General features: G+C 55.5%; 4 protein-coding genes across 4 annotated transcripts; 2 read left to right on the plus strand and 2 right to left on the minus strand.

Moving 5' to 3' along the window:
* Positions 1-544: 544 nt before the first annotated feature.
* Positions 545-3,285, minus strand: MYCGRDRAFT_110159 (uncharacterized protein; the record flags this gene model as incomplete). Its single annotated transcript, XM_003851131.1, has 2 exons — positions 545-2,882; positions 3,256-3,285. The coding sequence occupies 2 exons, from the start codon at positions 3,283-3,285 to the stop codon at positions 666-668; spliced, it is 2,247 nt and encodes a 748-aa protein (XP_003851179.1).
* A 4,796-nt stretch (positions 3,286-8,081) lies between these two features.
* Positions 8,082-9,865, plus strand: MYCGRDRAFT_12169 (uncharacterized protein; the record flags this gene model as incomplete). Its single annotated transcript, XM_003850629.1, has 3 exons — positions 8,082-8,312; positions 8,372-8,999; positions 9,051-9,865. Coding segments are annotated over 3 exons (1,674 nt in total), but the record flags the coding sequence as incomplete, so codon positions are not given.
* Positions 9,866-10,571: 706 nt separating this feature from the next.
* Positions 10,572-12,489, plus strand: MgFAT1 (fatty acid transporter protein; the record flags this gene model as incomplete). Its single annotated transcript, XM_003850630.1, has 2 exons — positions 10,572-10,997; positions 11,050-12,489. Coding segments are annotated over 2 exons (1,866 nt in total), but the record flags the coding sequence as incomplete, so codon positions are not given.
* A 1,433-nt stretch (positions 12,490-13,922) lies between these two features.
* Positions 13,923-14,610, minus strand: MYCGRDRAFT_110160 (uncharacterized protein; the record flags this gene model as incomplete). Its single annotated transcript, XM_003851130.1, has 1 exon — positions 13,923-14,610. One exon carries the CDS (start codon positions 14,508-14,510, stop codon positions 13,923-13,925), a length of 588 nt encoding a protein of 195 aa, XP_003851178.1.
* Positions 14,611-16,221: the final 1,611 nt, after the last annotated feature.

Below are 16,221 nucleotides of genomic sequence, written 5' to 3' on the forward strand. Positions count from 1 at the left end.
GCGTGTGGGCGGTGGGCATGCGTGAGCCTTCGTTGCTCGGGCCTTTCCAGCCGGAGTATTGCAACACGCACGCTGCGATGAGGGAGTCGAGGGCGGATTTGATCCAGAATGATCAACGGCACGTCGTGGCTCTGCGGCGGAGAAGCGGTCGAGGTCGAATTTGGTGGGATTGATTTCGATCTTGATGCTGTGACCGTCTGTCAGCTGCGAGCAACCAAGCGCGATGGAAGAGCTTTTCTCCAGATCGAGCGATGCGAAATGCAGAGGTATGTCTCCATCGAGGATCGCGATTCGGAACGAGAACCGGCCATCCGCCAGCACTGTCAGTCACAGCGATCGCAGAAGCTCCCTCACCGTTCGCGTTCCACAAGAGAGTGAAAGCTGTACACATAATCGCGCTGCATTGGTATGCTACCGTGAACGCTATTCACTTTCACCCGCGGGTGTGTGATTCCTCTTTACAAAAACATCAACTTTTCCACCCATCATGCCAAAAATCACAAAACAAAAACCCCCAGCAAAACCAACGCTATGCATTTCGTGTCTCTCTCTTCTTCAAGCCATTTTCATACGGCTGGAACTAACGCCAATAGCGCAGTCGCACATTATGGCTCTCTCCTTTGAATCAAGGCACAATCATAGGCGACCCAAAAACGCCCAGTCTCTCAACGCATATATCGCGCACTCAACCCCGCAAACGCATCGGGAGAGTGCCGTCCATTCGGCATCCCCTGAAAGTCCACGCTCTCGTTGCTGACGTGCCGCGCGGTACCGCCGGGTGGACCGTGAGTGGCAGGGGGTCCGAAGGGGTTGGCGTTCCCGGAGAACGAGGGCGGCATGGTGGCGCTGCGTTGAGGGACTTGCCGTTGCGGGACAGCGTCCTCGGGGAGAGATTGAAGGGGACGTGGAGGTGCCAATTGAGGTTGCCCATAAAGGGCCAGGATGGAGGTCTTGTCGTGACGGGGCGCGAGTTGCTGTTGTTGCTGAGGGAAGGATTGGAATTGGGATTGTTGCTGTGGTTGAGGTTGGGAGTAGGTGTATTGTGATTGGGGTTGTTGAACGTATTGTGCTGTCTGTATCTGTTGCACGGGTGCTTGCTGGGGTTGTTGCATGTGCTGTTGGTATGGATTTTGGCCGGTCGTGGAAAAGGGGCTCGTTTGCTGCTGCGACTGATACTGCGGCTGCGATTGGAATTGAGTTTGTGGAAGAGGCTCAGTCTGTGCTTGAGTCGGCTGTGGCAGCGAGAAAAAATCGTTCTGCTGTCCGTAGAAGGGTTGCGGTGAGGCGGTCTGTGGCTGCGGCTGCGAGGATTGTTGCTGCCAGCTTGTACCCCACGGGTTGTTCGGTTGCTGGATCGCAGACGATTGCTGATAAGCTTGTTGAGCCTGTGCAGGTTGCTGAAAGCCCTGCTGCTGAGAAGTCTGCACATGTGACTGGAACGCTTGCTGATTTGCGGGTGTAGGTTGTTGGAATGACGCTTGCTGTGCCCATGGATTGCTTGTTGTGGACGTTTGAGGTTGAGATTGCTGCTGCAAGAACGGGTTGTTGTGAGCAAGGGCGGTCGGTTGCTGGAATTGCTGAGGCGGTGGCTGCATTAGCTGCTGTGGTTGATCCCACGGACTGGCAGTTTGTGTGAAGCCATTGTTCTGCAAGTATGCTTGCTGGTTGCCATAGTTCTGCGTTCCATTCGTCTGAGAAACCTGCAAACCACCAAAACTGCTCTCCAACGACTGCTGCTGCTGTTGTTGTGCTTGTTGTATCGGCTGCGATTGGGCCAAGAATGGATTCCAAGATGTTGACTCTGTCGTCACCACTGGAGGCACAGATGATGCACGCGATGGCACAGAGAGCTTCTCCTCGCGGATCGCCCATGGATCCTCGTTCGCCGTTGTCCTCTTCTCAACGCTGATACCATTCGCTCCCGTACTGCCCATCGAGACAGGAGTCAACACGCGTGGTGCCGAAGACTTCTTCCTCAAGATTGGCTTGGTAGCCTCTCCCAACCTCGTCAGCGCCTCTACGGTCTTCTCCAGATTGCCGTTCATGCTCTTGAGCACCTCTGAGTTCTTCATCTGATCAGGAAATCCCATCTCTTGCAGCCTCTCCAATTTCAGACCGAAGTTGTTTTCAACTGTTGCCATCCTCTTGCTGAATAGCTGGCTCGACTTTCTCTGCGGTCTGTCTGGCAATGGTGAGCGTCTCTCTCTATCGCTGCCGGTGTATGCAGGCGAAAGTGGCGGAGTCCATCGATCTGGTTGCGTGGTGGGTAGCGCGGAGCTCGTGGATCGAAATGTGAATCCGAATCGCTTCTTCGGTTTCGGAGGCAAGTCTTGAGGCTCGTCGGACCCACCACCTGTGCCAGTGCTACCGGTATGCTGCGACCTCTGGCTCGCTCCAGCTGCATTGCCGCGCGGTGTCGGGCCACCGAGAGTTCTCGTGTCGTACTTGGCGCGGATGTACTTTTCCATCGCCGCGTCCACCTCGTCAATGTCCACCGGAATGTCCGCTCGCACACTTTGCGGGTTGTAGATGCGGTTGCTAACCACGTTGCCCACGCCCTTCATGTGTTCGACCTGCTCAGCACTCCACGAGTCCATCGACAGCGACTTGACTTTGGACACGTGAGTTCCCAGCTTTCGGTGCAATGCCGCACACCGCATGCACAGGAATATGCCCAGGTTCCAACTCGCCCATCCCGGATTCTTCGCGGTGCAGTCGGCGCATCGATCGTTTCCTGGGACGCCTCGAATGAGCTCTTGCAGCATACGCTCGCTGCGAGCTTGTTGCCGCTTGCTGATGGTCGCCATGGTCGCAAGGTCGGTGTGAGCGGACTGTCGGCGTTTCGTGATGCAATGCTGTGTTGGCTTGGCGTGAAGGAGAGACTGTGCCGCATGCAATTTGCAATGTGCAACGGCGCGGTTGTGTTGCTGGCGACTGCGAGGCCCCTTTCACCGCGTGGGCTCGCGTCAGCACTGCGGCTGTGTGCCAGAGCAGTGAGGGCGACAATGCAGAGAAATGAGGAGTCAGAAAGGACAGGACAGCGGTAGGGAGACCGTCGACACGACGTTGTGTGACGTGCAACACGAGGGATTGGATTGATGCCGGTCGTGTTGATGTTCGCACGTGCTTTGAGAGCCACCACCACTGCAGCACGACCACCAACACCGAAAAGCCCCACAAAAGCTTCTTCGAATTGGCTCTTTCAGCCCTCGAAGTCTAATTGGGAAACGCCTGCCACGTGGTAGATGGGCTTACCTTAGACCACATACCTTGCTCATCCTCCATTCTTCCTTGCCTGAGGTACCTACTGACACCTCATACCGTGGGCACAACAACACATGCCTCAGGTTTGACTCTGGGTGCCATTACCACGATCACGAGAAGGTCCTCGGCACGACCTCTCAACTGTGACGCCTCGGACAACGGCCATGACTTACAAAGGAGCTGGATGGAGTTTCAAGTCGCGGAGAGACGTCATGGGTCCCTCCGACTCGTCCTCCAGCGATGCCATACAGATCAGAGACGAGCATACCAGAAAGAGCGAGACGTGCTTCAGACGGCACTCACGAGCGATGCGGAATATCCACGATGGTGCAACCTGTTGTGACGTGCAAGCAGGTCATGCAGGCGGCCGCATCGTTGCACAAAGGCGGACAGCAGACAAGGCGAGATCGCTCAGCAGTTGTCCTGAGTCGGCCCACGCAGAACAATGGAAACAGGTGGTCTAAGACACCTCCGTGGCTGGCTGCAGGCTCGATCGATATGCGGAACTTCCACAATCTTCGCGTTACACTGTATATCGGGAGCGAGCCGTGTACTCAATTCCTGCGTCGTCTCGAGCTGCTTCGCAGCATGTCCAATTTTGGGCCCAGATGAGGTGACGGCTCGACCTGTATCGCAACATGTCCAAACTTGGCCCCAAATGAGATGACGGCTCAATCGAGGTTGCTACTGCACAGCCTGGGAGTTCGCCAGTGGTGCACAGCCAACGAGCACTGTGTTCGGCAAAGCTATGGCAAAAGGACCATTCTGACCCTCTCGACTGATGAAGGAGCGAACAACGATGAGTGAGAACCAGAGTCAAAACAGCCCCCACAGCGACATCACGATTGCCGTCATGGAAGGCGCCGAGGCGGATGGCAGAAATTGCAGTGTCCGGCGTTGCTACCACTACTGTATCAAAGCTGACTCTGACCGCCGCCGAAAATACACGATGGCTGTACATTTTCCGTAACAACGTCCAGACAACAGCTGAAACGACGGTCCTTCAATGCGGCTCCCGCCACGCTTACCGTTCCGACAACCACTATCCAGGTACGTCGAGACGTTAGAGAGGACAGTGCAGCAGCACGTTGCTACACTCGAGCACTGTCCTTGCAGATTTCGTAGGTTTTAGCTGGCTGTGTCGCGTTTTCATCCCTGTATCGATCAGCCTTTCGATTGAAACATCGCTTGCGTGGCCGAGCATTGACCAATCGCACTGTCGAAGAACGATCCCTTCTACGCAATGCGGCGGCGGATCAAAGGTCAGGGTCGGCCCTTCGTGTATAAGAGGCACTCTCGAGTCTGGATTCCAGCTTCTCTCCATCCTTCATCGCACACTCTCGCTATCGGGCTAATTGACCCGTCAGACCACTATTGCCATTCTCGAACAACCTTTAATAACAATCTTCATCGACCTTCAACAAACCACATTCGTTACAAACCACATCAGCCAACGCTCAACATGAAGTTCTCTACTGTCTTTACCGTGGCCATGGCCGCCGCCGGAGCTTCCGCCGCGGTTGCCCCATCATACTCTGGTGGCCAGGGCCAGAGCCCTCAAGACGCGAACGCCGCCGGGCAGCCCTCGAACGGTGCCCCAGAATACTCCAGCGGTCAGGGAGGTTCCGGTGCTCCAGCAGATGCACACCCACCAGCCGATGCTCACCCACCAGCCGATGCTCACCCACCAGCCGATGCTCACCCACCAGCCGATGCTCACAACGCACCAACAGATATGGAGGGACCATCGTGCGAGGATCAAGAGCAAGGCACCGCACCACCAGCTCCAAATGGTGGTGCGCCCGCGCCCGTGCCCATGCAGACCTCCCCGACGTACGCCAGTCCTCCGGCGGGCGGCAACCCACAGCCAGAGGGTCACCCACCAGCTCCCGCCAGCCCACAGCCAGAGGGCCACCCACCAGCGCCGGCCAGCCCACAGCCCGAGGGTCACCCACCAGCGCCCGCCAGCCCACAGCCAGAGGGCCACCCACCAGCGCCGGCCATGCCACCGGCTCCGAACGGTGGTGCGCCCGCTTCCACAACCTGCACTACCGAAGCAGCTCCAGCTGGAACGCCTGCCGGGCCACCATCTCCACAAGGTCCTCCTCCACCACCACCTGGCCACGGATCTCCTCCACCACCGCCCAACGGAGCTGCGCCGCCTGGTCCTCCTGGTGGAACATCTCCACAGGGACCACCTCCACCACCTCCCAACGGTGGTGCGCCCGCGCCTCCGCCGAAGCAGACCTCCCCAACGTACGCCAGCCCTCCAGCGAACGGTGGCCCAGCTGGATCTCCTCCACCACCTGGCCCACACGGACCTCCTCCACCACCTCCCAATGGAGCCATGCCAGCTGGATCTCCTCCTGGCGGAGCTGCCCCGGCGTCCACATCAACCTGCACTACCGTCGTAGCCCCAGCTGGAACTCCTCCAAGCGGTCCATCCCCGCAAGGACCTCCTTCTCCTCCCAACGGAGCCTCGCCAGCCGGATCTTCTCCTGGTGGAGCTGCTCCAGGATACACTCCTTCTAACGGAGCTCCGGCCGGAGGCGCTCCAGCTGGCACTCCTCCGACCGGACAGTCACCACAAGGAACTCCTCCCAACGGAGCCGCTCCCGCCGGAACACCAGCTGGCGGAGCTGGCGGCGCTGCTCCAGGGTACACTCCTCCAAGCGGCGGCGCAAGCGGTTCAGCCGGAACTCCTCCAAGCGGCGAAGCAAGCGGCCCAGCCGGCTCTCCTCCAAGCGGTGGAGCAGCCCCAGCTGGAACTCCTCCAACCGACGTCTCTCCAGTCGGAACGACTCCAAGCGACACCAACTCCAGCCCAGTCAACGGAGCAGCTCCAGGTCCAGGTGGCCCAAGTCCATACGGAGCCACTCCACCCTACAAGGCCAACGGCACTGCCGTCTCTCCAGCCTCCGCTAGCGGAACTGGTGCCATGCCCGGTTCTTCCATCGAGCCTTCGCAGGGCGCGGCTGACAAGCTTTCCGCTTCGACCTTTGGACTTCTCCTCGTTGGTGGTCTTGCCTTGGTGAGTTGAATCAAGCTTTGAATGAGCGAGAGATGTACATGTGGCTAACGGTTGCGGTACAGGTCTTCTAGAGATGTCATGATTGAGAATGAGGGTGACATGGAGTTTCTGTACAACAAGGGTTAGTGCATTTGCTATTTGAGTGGGTGTTGGGAGACAGCACAACGCGGGTATTCGTCGAAAAATACATGATCTGCTCAGCTAGCAGATGAGTTGGCTTGGTTCGCGGCGTTTTGTTGTTCAAAAAGCAAGCGGAAGAGTAATACCTATATCCACAAAACTTTTTCGGACGCCACTTCTCTCTCGTTGCTGATGCCAACCCTTTCCTTTCCCGGAACACTCCTCCCATCACATGATCGCAGCTTGACAAAGCATGAAGGACGTCTTTGCAGGGAGCGGTTGTTGCCGCTCTTGGCGGCTGCAATACACACGAATCCTCTGCAGAGAATGTACACGTGTAGTAATTCTCCCAGCTTGCACGATAGTTGAACCTGTGCAGCCCAGCCGACCGATCCCGCCGTTTGAGGGACTCAATCCTGCCCGGAGTGCTGTCCTGTTCATCCCATCTTCCAAACCTGGCCTGAGGTCAATGACTTGTTAACAAGGAAGAAAACCATTCAAGTGCCGGTATACCCTTCTATTGTCTTGCAAAGCCGGTGGCTACTCCGATGCATTCAATTGCCAGATTTCTTCCGCAACAGCAGGCACATGGACCCTCACATATTGCAAGAATGGATACTCTCCAAAAGGCCGAAGTATGCCACGACCGCGAAACGTCGGTTCCTGGACCTACAGCAAGATCCTGCACGTGGAATCGGGAACGATGTCCTTCGATCTGAGACGTGTTCGGTCCCATGGACGATTGGAGCACCTAAATGGCCATTGCATTTCCTCCAGACAGGTATGTGAAACCCGGAGAGCATCCGTACGATGCTGCCCTCTTGCGGTCGGTTCTTTATTTTCAGATCAGTGGCTTTGCATCCGAGCAACATTGCAAGAAGGCTGTGGCAGCTACTCTGCACGAAGCGGCAAGCTTTCATCCCGTGAGAAATTGTTCACGACGGAACTAAGCATTGCTTTGCGTCCACGGGCTTGTGTCCCAGAGGCCCGTGAAACTCCGTCCCGAACAGGTAATTCTCACCTGAGCTACGCTAAGAGCTGACATGCCGACTACGACCGAGACACGACCAGCAATATTCCGGGTTTTTGGAGCTGGCATGCTGACCACGATCGAGTCGCCGAGACACGACCAGCAATATTTGTTCCGGGTTTGGAGCTGGCGTGCTTACCACGACCGAGTCACCAAGACACGACCAGCAATATGTTTGGAGCTGGCATGCTGATCACGATCCAGTCACCGAGACACGACGAGCGATATTCCAGGTTTGGAGCTGGCATTCTGAGCACGACCTAGTCACCGAGACACGACCAGCAACATTCCGGGTTTGGAGCTGGCATGCCGACCACGACCGAGATCCGCCCAGCGATTCTCCGGACTCGGTCTGCAGCGTTGTCTCACTTTCGCCCGTGGTCATTAAGACATTGTCACCGAGCGTGGGAGCATCAATGTCCATTCTTATACTGCGTCTTTGCCAAATTTTGACCTAGGCGTTCGTTTCCCACTCTGCATTCTGCACTCCTTACGTCCATTGTAGTAACAATGCAGCCAACCGATCCGATCCTTCGTTGGGCCGTCATATGCGGGTCGCTTCTCCTGCCCGTCATTTCTCATCCACTGAGTCCTTCGCTACCAGTCGACAACATTTCAAAGCGGGAATCTCTGCCATACACAGTTCCCAAAAATGACAACAACCCAACTTCAAGAGCAGAAGATCTTCGAAACCGGCGTGATGGGTGGCTATATGGCCCACCCGTGCTCATTGGGCCTTGGAGTGCCGCTGGAACACTTGGAGAGATCCGGAACAAGGTCGACACGACGATCGTTATCGCGGAGTCCGCAAACCAAAGGAAACTCGAGAGCGTGGACTATGCAAAGGCAAAGGACTCGACAGCTCAGGTAATGATTTCCCTTGGCCGTCGTTTTCGCGGATGAGCTGTTGACCGCGAACGATCCAGTATAACGGTCTTGCGACGCTCGACGACTACACGAAGCTGTACGATCGTGAGTGGGAGCTCAGCTCGGCTGGCGATGGACCGGCCTTGGGACTCTTGACGAATTACACGCAGGACCTTTTGTTCTCAATGGAGCGTTTGTCCCTCAACCCGTACGCGGTCCGACGACTCGGCAAAGACGAGCCGTTGCCATTTGAGGTCCCCATTGACCAAGCTACTTCGCTCGTCGGTCAGACCGCAAGCCAACTGCTACATACTGGACGTTTGTTCTACGTCGACCACCGGAATCAAAGCAGTCTGCCTCGGGCTACTCAGTACTCTGCCAACTGCGACGCACTGTTCTACATATCTCCCGTCAACGGCGACTTCCTTCCTCTCGCGATCAGGACAAACACCGGGAGCAACCTTATATACACGCCTGCCGATGCCCCTGATGACTGGTTGTTGGCGAAGATGATGTTCAATGTGAACGACTTCTTCATGGGCCAGTGGGACCACCTTTCGCGCACTCATCTCGTGCTTGAAGCTGCTGGCCTAGCTGCACAGCGGACAATGAGCGGACAACATCCGCTGCTAGGTCTGTTGGACAGAGGCAAGTACAACGAGTCATTCTCTCTCTCAAATCCCATCGGTGACTAACTGTTCCCAACAGTGATGTACGCAACATTCGGGTTTCGCACAGTCGCCACCGAAGCTCTGCTAGCTCCTGGTGCGGGAGTGGACAAATATTTTGGTCTCTCCGGTGCAGCTGCTGGATTGTTCTCCAACGAGACCTACTTCAACGGCTATGCGAGCGCCGTGCAAGCGAACTACTTCCACGCCAATCTCAAGCGCCGCGGGCTGATTGAAAGTCCCGACGGTCCAGAGCTGAAGCACTTCCCTTACTACGAAGACGCCAAGCCTCTCTACGACGCTATAAGGTCCTTTACTGGCATTTTCTGCGACTCCTACTATGACTCCATCGACGCAGTCGACGGCGATGTCGAGCTCCAAGCATGGCTCGCTGAAGCCGACACGGCGCAAGTGTTCGACTTCCCAACCAAGGCGACAATCCGTAGTGTCTCCGACCTTGCCGATTTGATGGCCCACTTCGGCTTCATCGCCTCCATTGCGCACCACACCGTCAATCTGAACGAGCTGCTGGAAGGCTCGGGGGTGCTTCCATTCCACCCGATCGCCTTGTACAAACCCGTCCCAGACGCGAAGGGAGTCACGGATGTGGTCTCGTATCTTCCGGGCCTCGACAAAGCGCTGGCCACCATCGACTTCTCCGCCAAGTTCGCGCGACCGCAGTACGCAGGCACGAACCGCACTTTGGTTCACATGTTCGACAGCGACGAGTTGTTGGCGAGGAGTCATCCGAGTGCACGTGTAGCCAATGAGGATTTCAAGTCGACTATGTACGCTCGCAGCGAGGCTATCAAGAGCCGAAAGTTTGGACCCGACGGACTTAGTCAAGGTATGCCTTTCGTCTGGAAAGCGCTGGATCCGGATGTCATTGCTTGGAATGTGGCGATCTAGACGGCCATGGGTTGTTGAGGGATGATGGAATTGCGTTCTGCCGGGTCCTTCCCCTTCATTAAGCAATAAGAGCACTTGTGCGAGCAGAACGACGCGGGATTGGTAGTACTAGTGGAGGACTTAATGCAAAGATGTGTACGAGAAGAATTGCGGTGAAAGTCCTACGGCACTCTCGGTAGTTCAGACTCGACATCTTTTGTAGCCGCGATAACCGGATCTGCAGACCACGCGAGCTATGCAACAAGATCGCTCTCGTAGGGAGCGAGGTGACAGCGTGATTGTGGTACGAAGTGCGACGGACAATGTAGTGGTATACGATGAGAAGGAAGAAGGAAGTCATACTGCGATAGGTTGTCCCTGCACCCAGGTCTATCCCAGGATCGCCTGACTTTGCACTAGTAGCGGCTAGAGGCTGCATTGTGCTGTGAATGCCGGACCCTGTGGGGTTGGTTGGTGGCATATCCGAGGTCGAGGACTACCTTGCCAACTTCACAAGATCTCTCGGATGGAGCTGTTCGTCTTCTCTTCGACGTTCTGCAGCTCTGAGACTAATAAATCGTTTCGAATTGATCCAATCCACAACGCTTTCAAGGGCAAGGCTCAAGGATGGCAGGTAAGCAGCATCTCAGACGTCCCTTAGAATCAAACCCGACTGACTAGCCACGCCCACAAAGCCACCATAGCAGCCGCCGTAGCAGCCGCCGCCGCCTACTTGGACGCCAAATTCCACATCTGCGAAGACCTCAACAAAGGAAACCTCGACAACGCTGCCGCTGAAGCCCAAAAGTTCATCGCCGACAAAGAAGCCCGGAACGAATTGCTCCTCTACCATGACCTCCAAAATTGGGCGAAGAGGGACATTCCCAATCACACCTTCCTCGAGTACCAAAGTCGGTCGTGGACGTACAAGCAATTTCACGCGGATCTGCAGAGAGTGGGAAATTGGTTGATGAATGATTTGGGGGTGAGGAGGAGTGAGATGGTGGCGATTAGTGGACCGAATAGTGCGGAGTATTTGATGTTGTGGTTTGCGATTGATGGTATTGGAGCGTGTCAGAGTTTCATCAACCACAACTTGACGGACAATGCGTTGACGCACTCTGTCAAGGTCAGTGTAATCATCTCCAATCATCTCCACCCTCGCTGACCTCAACTCCCAGCTCTGTGAACCACGCTACATAATCGCCGACAAAGAAACCGCTGAACGACTGGAACCCTGCCGCGCCGACCTAGAAGCCTCCGGCGTGACCATCATCTACTACGACGAAGCCCTCTTCGCCACGTTCCGCGACTCCACTCCTCTCCCATCATCCCGCACTCAAGGCATCAAATCCAGCGACACCCGCTCCCTGATTTACACCTCCGGCACTACGGGACTCCCCAAAGGCGTAATGATGATCTCCGGCCGCACTACCAACGTCGCCCGCAGCACAGCCGCACATTTGAAGCTCACCCCAAGCGACAAGTTCTACACCTGTCTCCCGCTCTACCACGGCGCCGCGCAGGGGTTGTGTACCACGCCCGTCATCCACGCTGGCGCCTCGATGCGACTGGGCAGGAAATTCTCGCACAAGACCTTCTGGCCTGAAGTCGCGGATAGTGGCGCGAATATCCTGCAGTATGTCGGCGAGTTGTGTCGGTACTTGGTGAATGCTCCGGTGCATCCGTTGGAGAAGAAGCATAAAGTGCAAGTCGCGTGGGGTAATGGTATGAGGCCGGATGTGTGGGAACGATTTCGGGAAAGGTTCAATATCCCTGTCATTCATGAGTTGTATGCTGCGACGGATGGGTTGGGTGCGACGTTTAATGCGAACAAGGGAGATTTTGGAAGGTCGTGTATTGGCATCAGGGGTGCGTTGTGGAATCATCGAATGGGTAATCGGGAGGTGCATTGTCGGATCGATCCAGATACGGAAGAGGTGGTTAGGGATGAGGATGGGTGGGTGGTGAGGTGTAATGTTGGTGAGCCGGGAGAGGTGTTTCATAGAGTTGATGAGGCAATGAAGGATGTGGTGTTCATGGGGTACTTCAAGAATCAGGGTGCGTCGGATAAGAGGTGGATGAGGAATGTGTCTGAGAAGGGCGATCTGTGGTTTCGCAGTGGAGATGTGCACAGAACAGACGCCGATGGACGAGTATACTTTGTCGATCGACTCGGCGACACGTTCCGCTGGAAGAGTGAGAACGTCAGCACAAACGAGGTCTCGGACGTGCTCGGAGGCTGGGATCAAATCGCAGAAGCCAACGTATACGGCGTCGCGGTGCCAAACGCCGACGGAAGATGTGGATGTGCGACGATCGTATTGACAGAGGGTCTCATGCCGGAGAACTTGGACGTCGCAGGTCTGGGCAAATTCGTGCTGGACAAGCTGCCACGGTATGCTGTGCCATACTTCTTGCGAGTCGCGCCGCAGCTGTCGTACACTGGCACTTTCAAGATCCAGAAAGGGCAGGCGAAGCGAGAGGGCGTAGATCTGGACTTGATCGAAAAGTCGGGGAGTAAGGACAAGGTGTTCTGGTTGCCGCCGGGTGGGACGAGTTATAAGCCATATACCAGAGCTGACTGGGAGGCGCTGAAGAGTGGGAGGGTTAGCATGTGAGGGCGCATGGCTTGCATAGATGTAGCAGCATACCGAACAGGGTCTCCGTCTTCTTCGTCTCTGTTTCATTCCTCCATGGAGACTCCAAGACGCCCATGAGCTTCACAGCCGTTGACCGCGCCTCGGCCTTCGTCCAGGAGCTTGAGCATAGACACCACCAGATCGTTCCGTTCTCACATGATCCAATCTGCCAGCAGTGTGAGTACAGCAAATGATTGAAATCCACACCCTCAGAGTCATGTTCGGCGCAGTGCCACGCAAAGCCAGGGTCCGTGATCGTACGACCGGCGATGGTGTAGCAATGCACGTTACCGCTGTCGTGCATGTGAGAGTTCTTCGCATGCATTACGCGTGGCGTCTTTGTCGACTGCGTTGTCGAACTTGCTACAGCATTGGCAGTGGTGGAACCCCGTCTGGGCGAGTACAGTGGTGTGCAGGAGCTGCAAGCTGAAGATGGTCATGAGGAGCCCGCGGAGCTGCATGCCTTTGCTACAGGACATACATGAGTTCCATGGATGGCGTGATAGTGGGAGAAGGCTGAACAGCTTACATGTTGAACAGGATGGCCAAACATATGTAGGAACTGTAAAATTCCACTGATGGCTTGTAAAGCGTCTGATTGTCGGCCAGCACAGGCGTGGTCTCGAGGGTTATTATATACCATCGAGCTCGTCCTCGAGCACAGCCATGTGGGATAGCTCTGCAGGATGCGTTGGCAAGGTGTGAATTGTGGACGGGGATGAGCATGTCTTCGATTTGATTGTGAGGCGTGAAGTCCTTTCTTGACGTGCATGTCCCGATCTTGTGCCGTTCAGTATCTTCGAATTCTCCACGAGGCTTCGAGTCCTTGGTCGGGCGTGCAGTTCCTTGTCTTGTGGCAGTCTGCGTCCATATCATCCTTGAGATGCCGCGCGAATAGTTCCGTTTGTCCAGCTCCGGAAGCCCGAGCGAAAGTCACACCTCATTAGGTATCTTTCGAATCGTCCAGTCAATACTACCTTTCTGGTATGAAATGCGTCGCGAAGGCGCGCTGTCTCTCAACCCGTCCTCAATAAGATTATGTAGAGGCACAGTATTCCGGACCAGCCTATGTACACATAATGGTCCCACACTGCCTGAGCTCCCAGTCAATGATGCATGTCCTTCAATATGTCCTCCATCTCTGCCATGTGGTCCATCAATATTGCTATCCGCCAATGCCTTGCAACTCCTTAACTCCGTGCCAAACGAGCACTCAATGCTTCGTGCAGTATGCAGGACACAGCTCGAAGCAGGTAAGCAGTTCGTTGTGGTATCGATGACGATACGGTAATTCCGTCGTAGCGGCATGCCAGTGCGAAGCAAATACGAAATTCCGATCCCTGCAAGCAAGCATCGCAAACAACTCTGCGAAGCTCGCAAACGTGCCGTTTGTCCGACCAATCCCTCTCCTCTTAATTACCAACAGCCTTCGAGCTGCCGTCTGAGACGTAGTATGCTCCCTTGACCGCCACACTGATACCAACGCCCAGCGCGACCGCCGCACCAATCAAGAATAACGCCAGCAAGATCTTCGAGGCCATCTTCTGCTTCTTGCTCAGGTTCGCCCAGCGCGTGGCGACCGGAGCAAAAGCGCTCTTCTCCCGCTTCCTCGACTTCTGCGCCTGCTTTTGCTGCCGTAGCGTTTGCTTCGATGGCCACATGGTGCATTCTGTGCTGTTCTCCACGGCGAGGCTCTTGGAAAAAGGATTCGCGGCGTCGTGTCGGGAAAGAGGCGTGGTGTTACCACTCTCGATGTCCTTCTCGAAGACTGACAGCGAGTGCTTGTTCACGACCTCGTTCGATGCGGGTGGGTGGGTGTAGAATGGGCTGTGTGGTAAAATGGGCTTCTCGCCTGTGTAGTTTTGCATGGTGTCATCGTTCGAGACGGTCGGCGTCAATGCTGGAGATTCGGATTTCGGTGCGAGGAGATAGTTTCGGTCTGGTGTTGAGGTTTGGAGAGTCGGCACGATCGTCGCACCAAAGGTGGTTTGGGAAGACATGGTTGTGATGGTTTGCCTTTGGAGGACGCGTCGCTGTCAAGGGATGGCTGGGTCGTGCAATGGGTTGTCGGCTGGGATGGATGGACGTCGGTATGGAACAGCAATAGCAGCCAGCCTCACGATGAGTGAGTTGCGAGTTGTCGGAGAGGAGTGAAAGCTGCGAGGCAGGTGTGAAAGACTGCAGCTTGCCGTAATCGTACCACCCGCGGGCAAGGAGCACGATGGCTAGTGTGGTAGTGGTACAGTGGTACGCGAGTGAATGCAGTAGCGTGAAAGTTCCTCGTGGCTGCCGCGGATCAAATCGCACGATTTCTGTTCCACGGAGCGACGATGCGAGAAGTAGTGAGAACAAGGGGAAAGGGAAGCACAACTCCTAGTATGTGAGATGGTTGTATACTCAATTTCGGAAGTGATGGATGAGCATTGGGCAGGTGCTTCCTGCAAGACCAACAAGTCATGCTTGATGATCCTACTGGATCCGTCCTCTCAGCCGCCGGCGTCTGCAGGCAAATCCAGGCCAGCCCAACCAAGATTTGATCTGGTACACGAACGCCTCCAATGATTTCCTTGATCACTTTGCGGTCCGTCGAAGGCGCCTTTGAGTAAATCCCAGCATGTCACTCAAATTTGCAGGGAGGACAGCTTTTACACCCAATCAAAGTGTCACTCTGAGCTCACCCTAGTCGTTACGTTCTATCGCCTCCAAGCTTAACCCGTGGAAGGGTGAACGTTCGAACTTCGGGGTCAGACTCATCATGAATCAGGGTATCGTCAGTTACAACGTTCCGACAGCGACGATGATCAACGTTGGCGTTGCACATTTTGATTCTGCAGCGCCTGGCTCTTACGTTTCAGCGAACGACTCCTTCGCCGGAGATGCTTTCATGTCCCCGACGAGATCCAGCAGTGACAGTGTTTGAAAAAGCTTACCAAAAGCCAATTTGAGTGTAGACGAAATGCTCTCGGCCCGGCAATCTCTTCTGGGATGTCTTCGCTGGGCGAGGAAAACTTGAGCCCGGGAGTCTCCAACCTGCTCGGAGATTCACAGCAGTCTTATCCGAGAGGTCTCGCTCAAGATGTCATTGTTCACGCCGAGTGTCTGGTTGTCCTTTCCTTTCGCTGGCATGCTTTTGCACTTCGTTTGAAAGCAGGCAGTACGCTAAAGAAACCATCGTGGGTGGCTTCCACGGCGCGTATACGTCGCGTGACTCGAGCATGCTCCAGACCGCAGCAGACAGTTGAGGTGTAGATATTTGAGACCTTGACGAAGCATCTCTTCTCTACTGCACAAGGCCGACTTGCTTGCATCTCGCGAGATCATTGTGTATATTGCTCGTCGTCTGTGGATCGCTGCCGACATGATCGACAGGAGATATGCGCCTGGCGGGCGGGCCCGAGCCTTCCTCGACAAAAGTTGCTCGTGACACAACCATCGACAACACCACATTCACGTATCCACGCCCGGCATCCTCCAAAGCTCATACGGTCGACACATTCTGCTCGCGAGTCACAAAGCCCAATAATCGCAAGAGTCAAGGCTGTCGCAGCGTGGGATCGCCATCTGAATTGGCCGACTGGGACCCGAATGCCAGCGACATGAACAGACCAGTTTTCTAATGACTTGGAGCCGGCGCGATGTTCCTCTTGTCCCGAGCAGTGGCTAATATTCGCTCTTGCACCGCAAGACTCGGAAGCGTTCGGACTGACTCGA

This window comes from Zymoseptoria tritici, chromosome 7, assembly GCF_000219625.1.
Source record: "Zymoseptoria tritici IPO323 chromosome 7, whole genome shotgun sequence".
NCBI lineage: Eukaryota > Fungi > Ascomycota > Dothideomycetes > Mycosphaerellales > Mycosphaerellaceae > Zymoseptoria > Zymoseptoria tritici.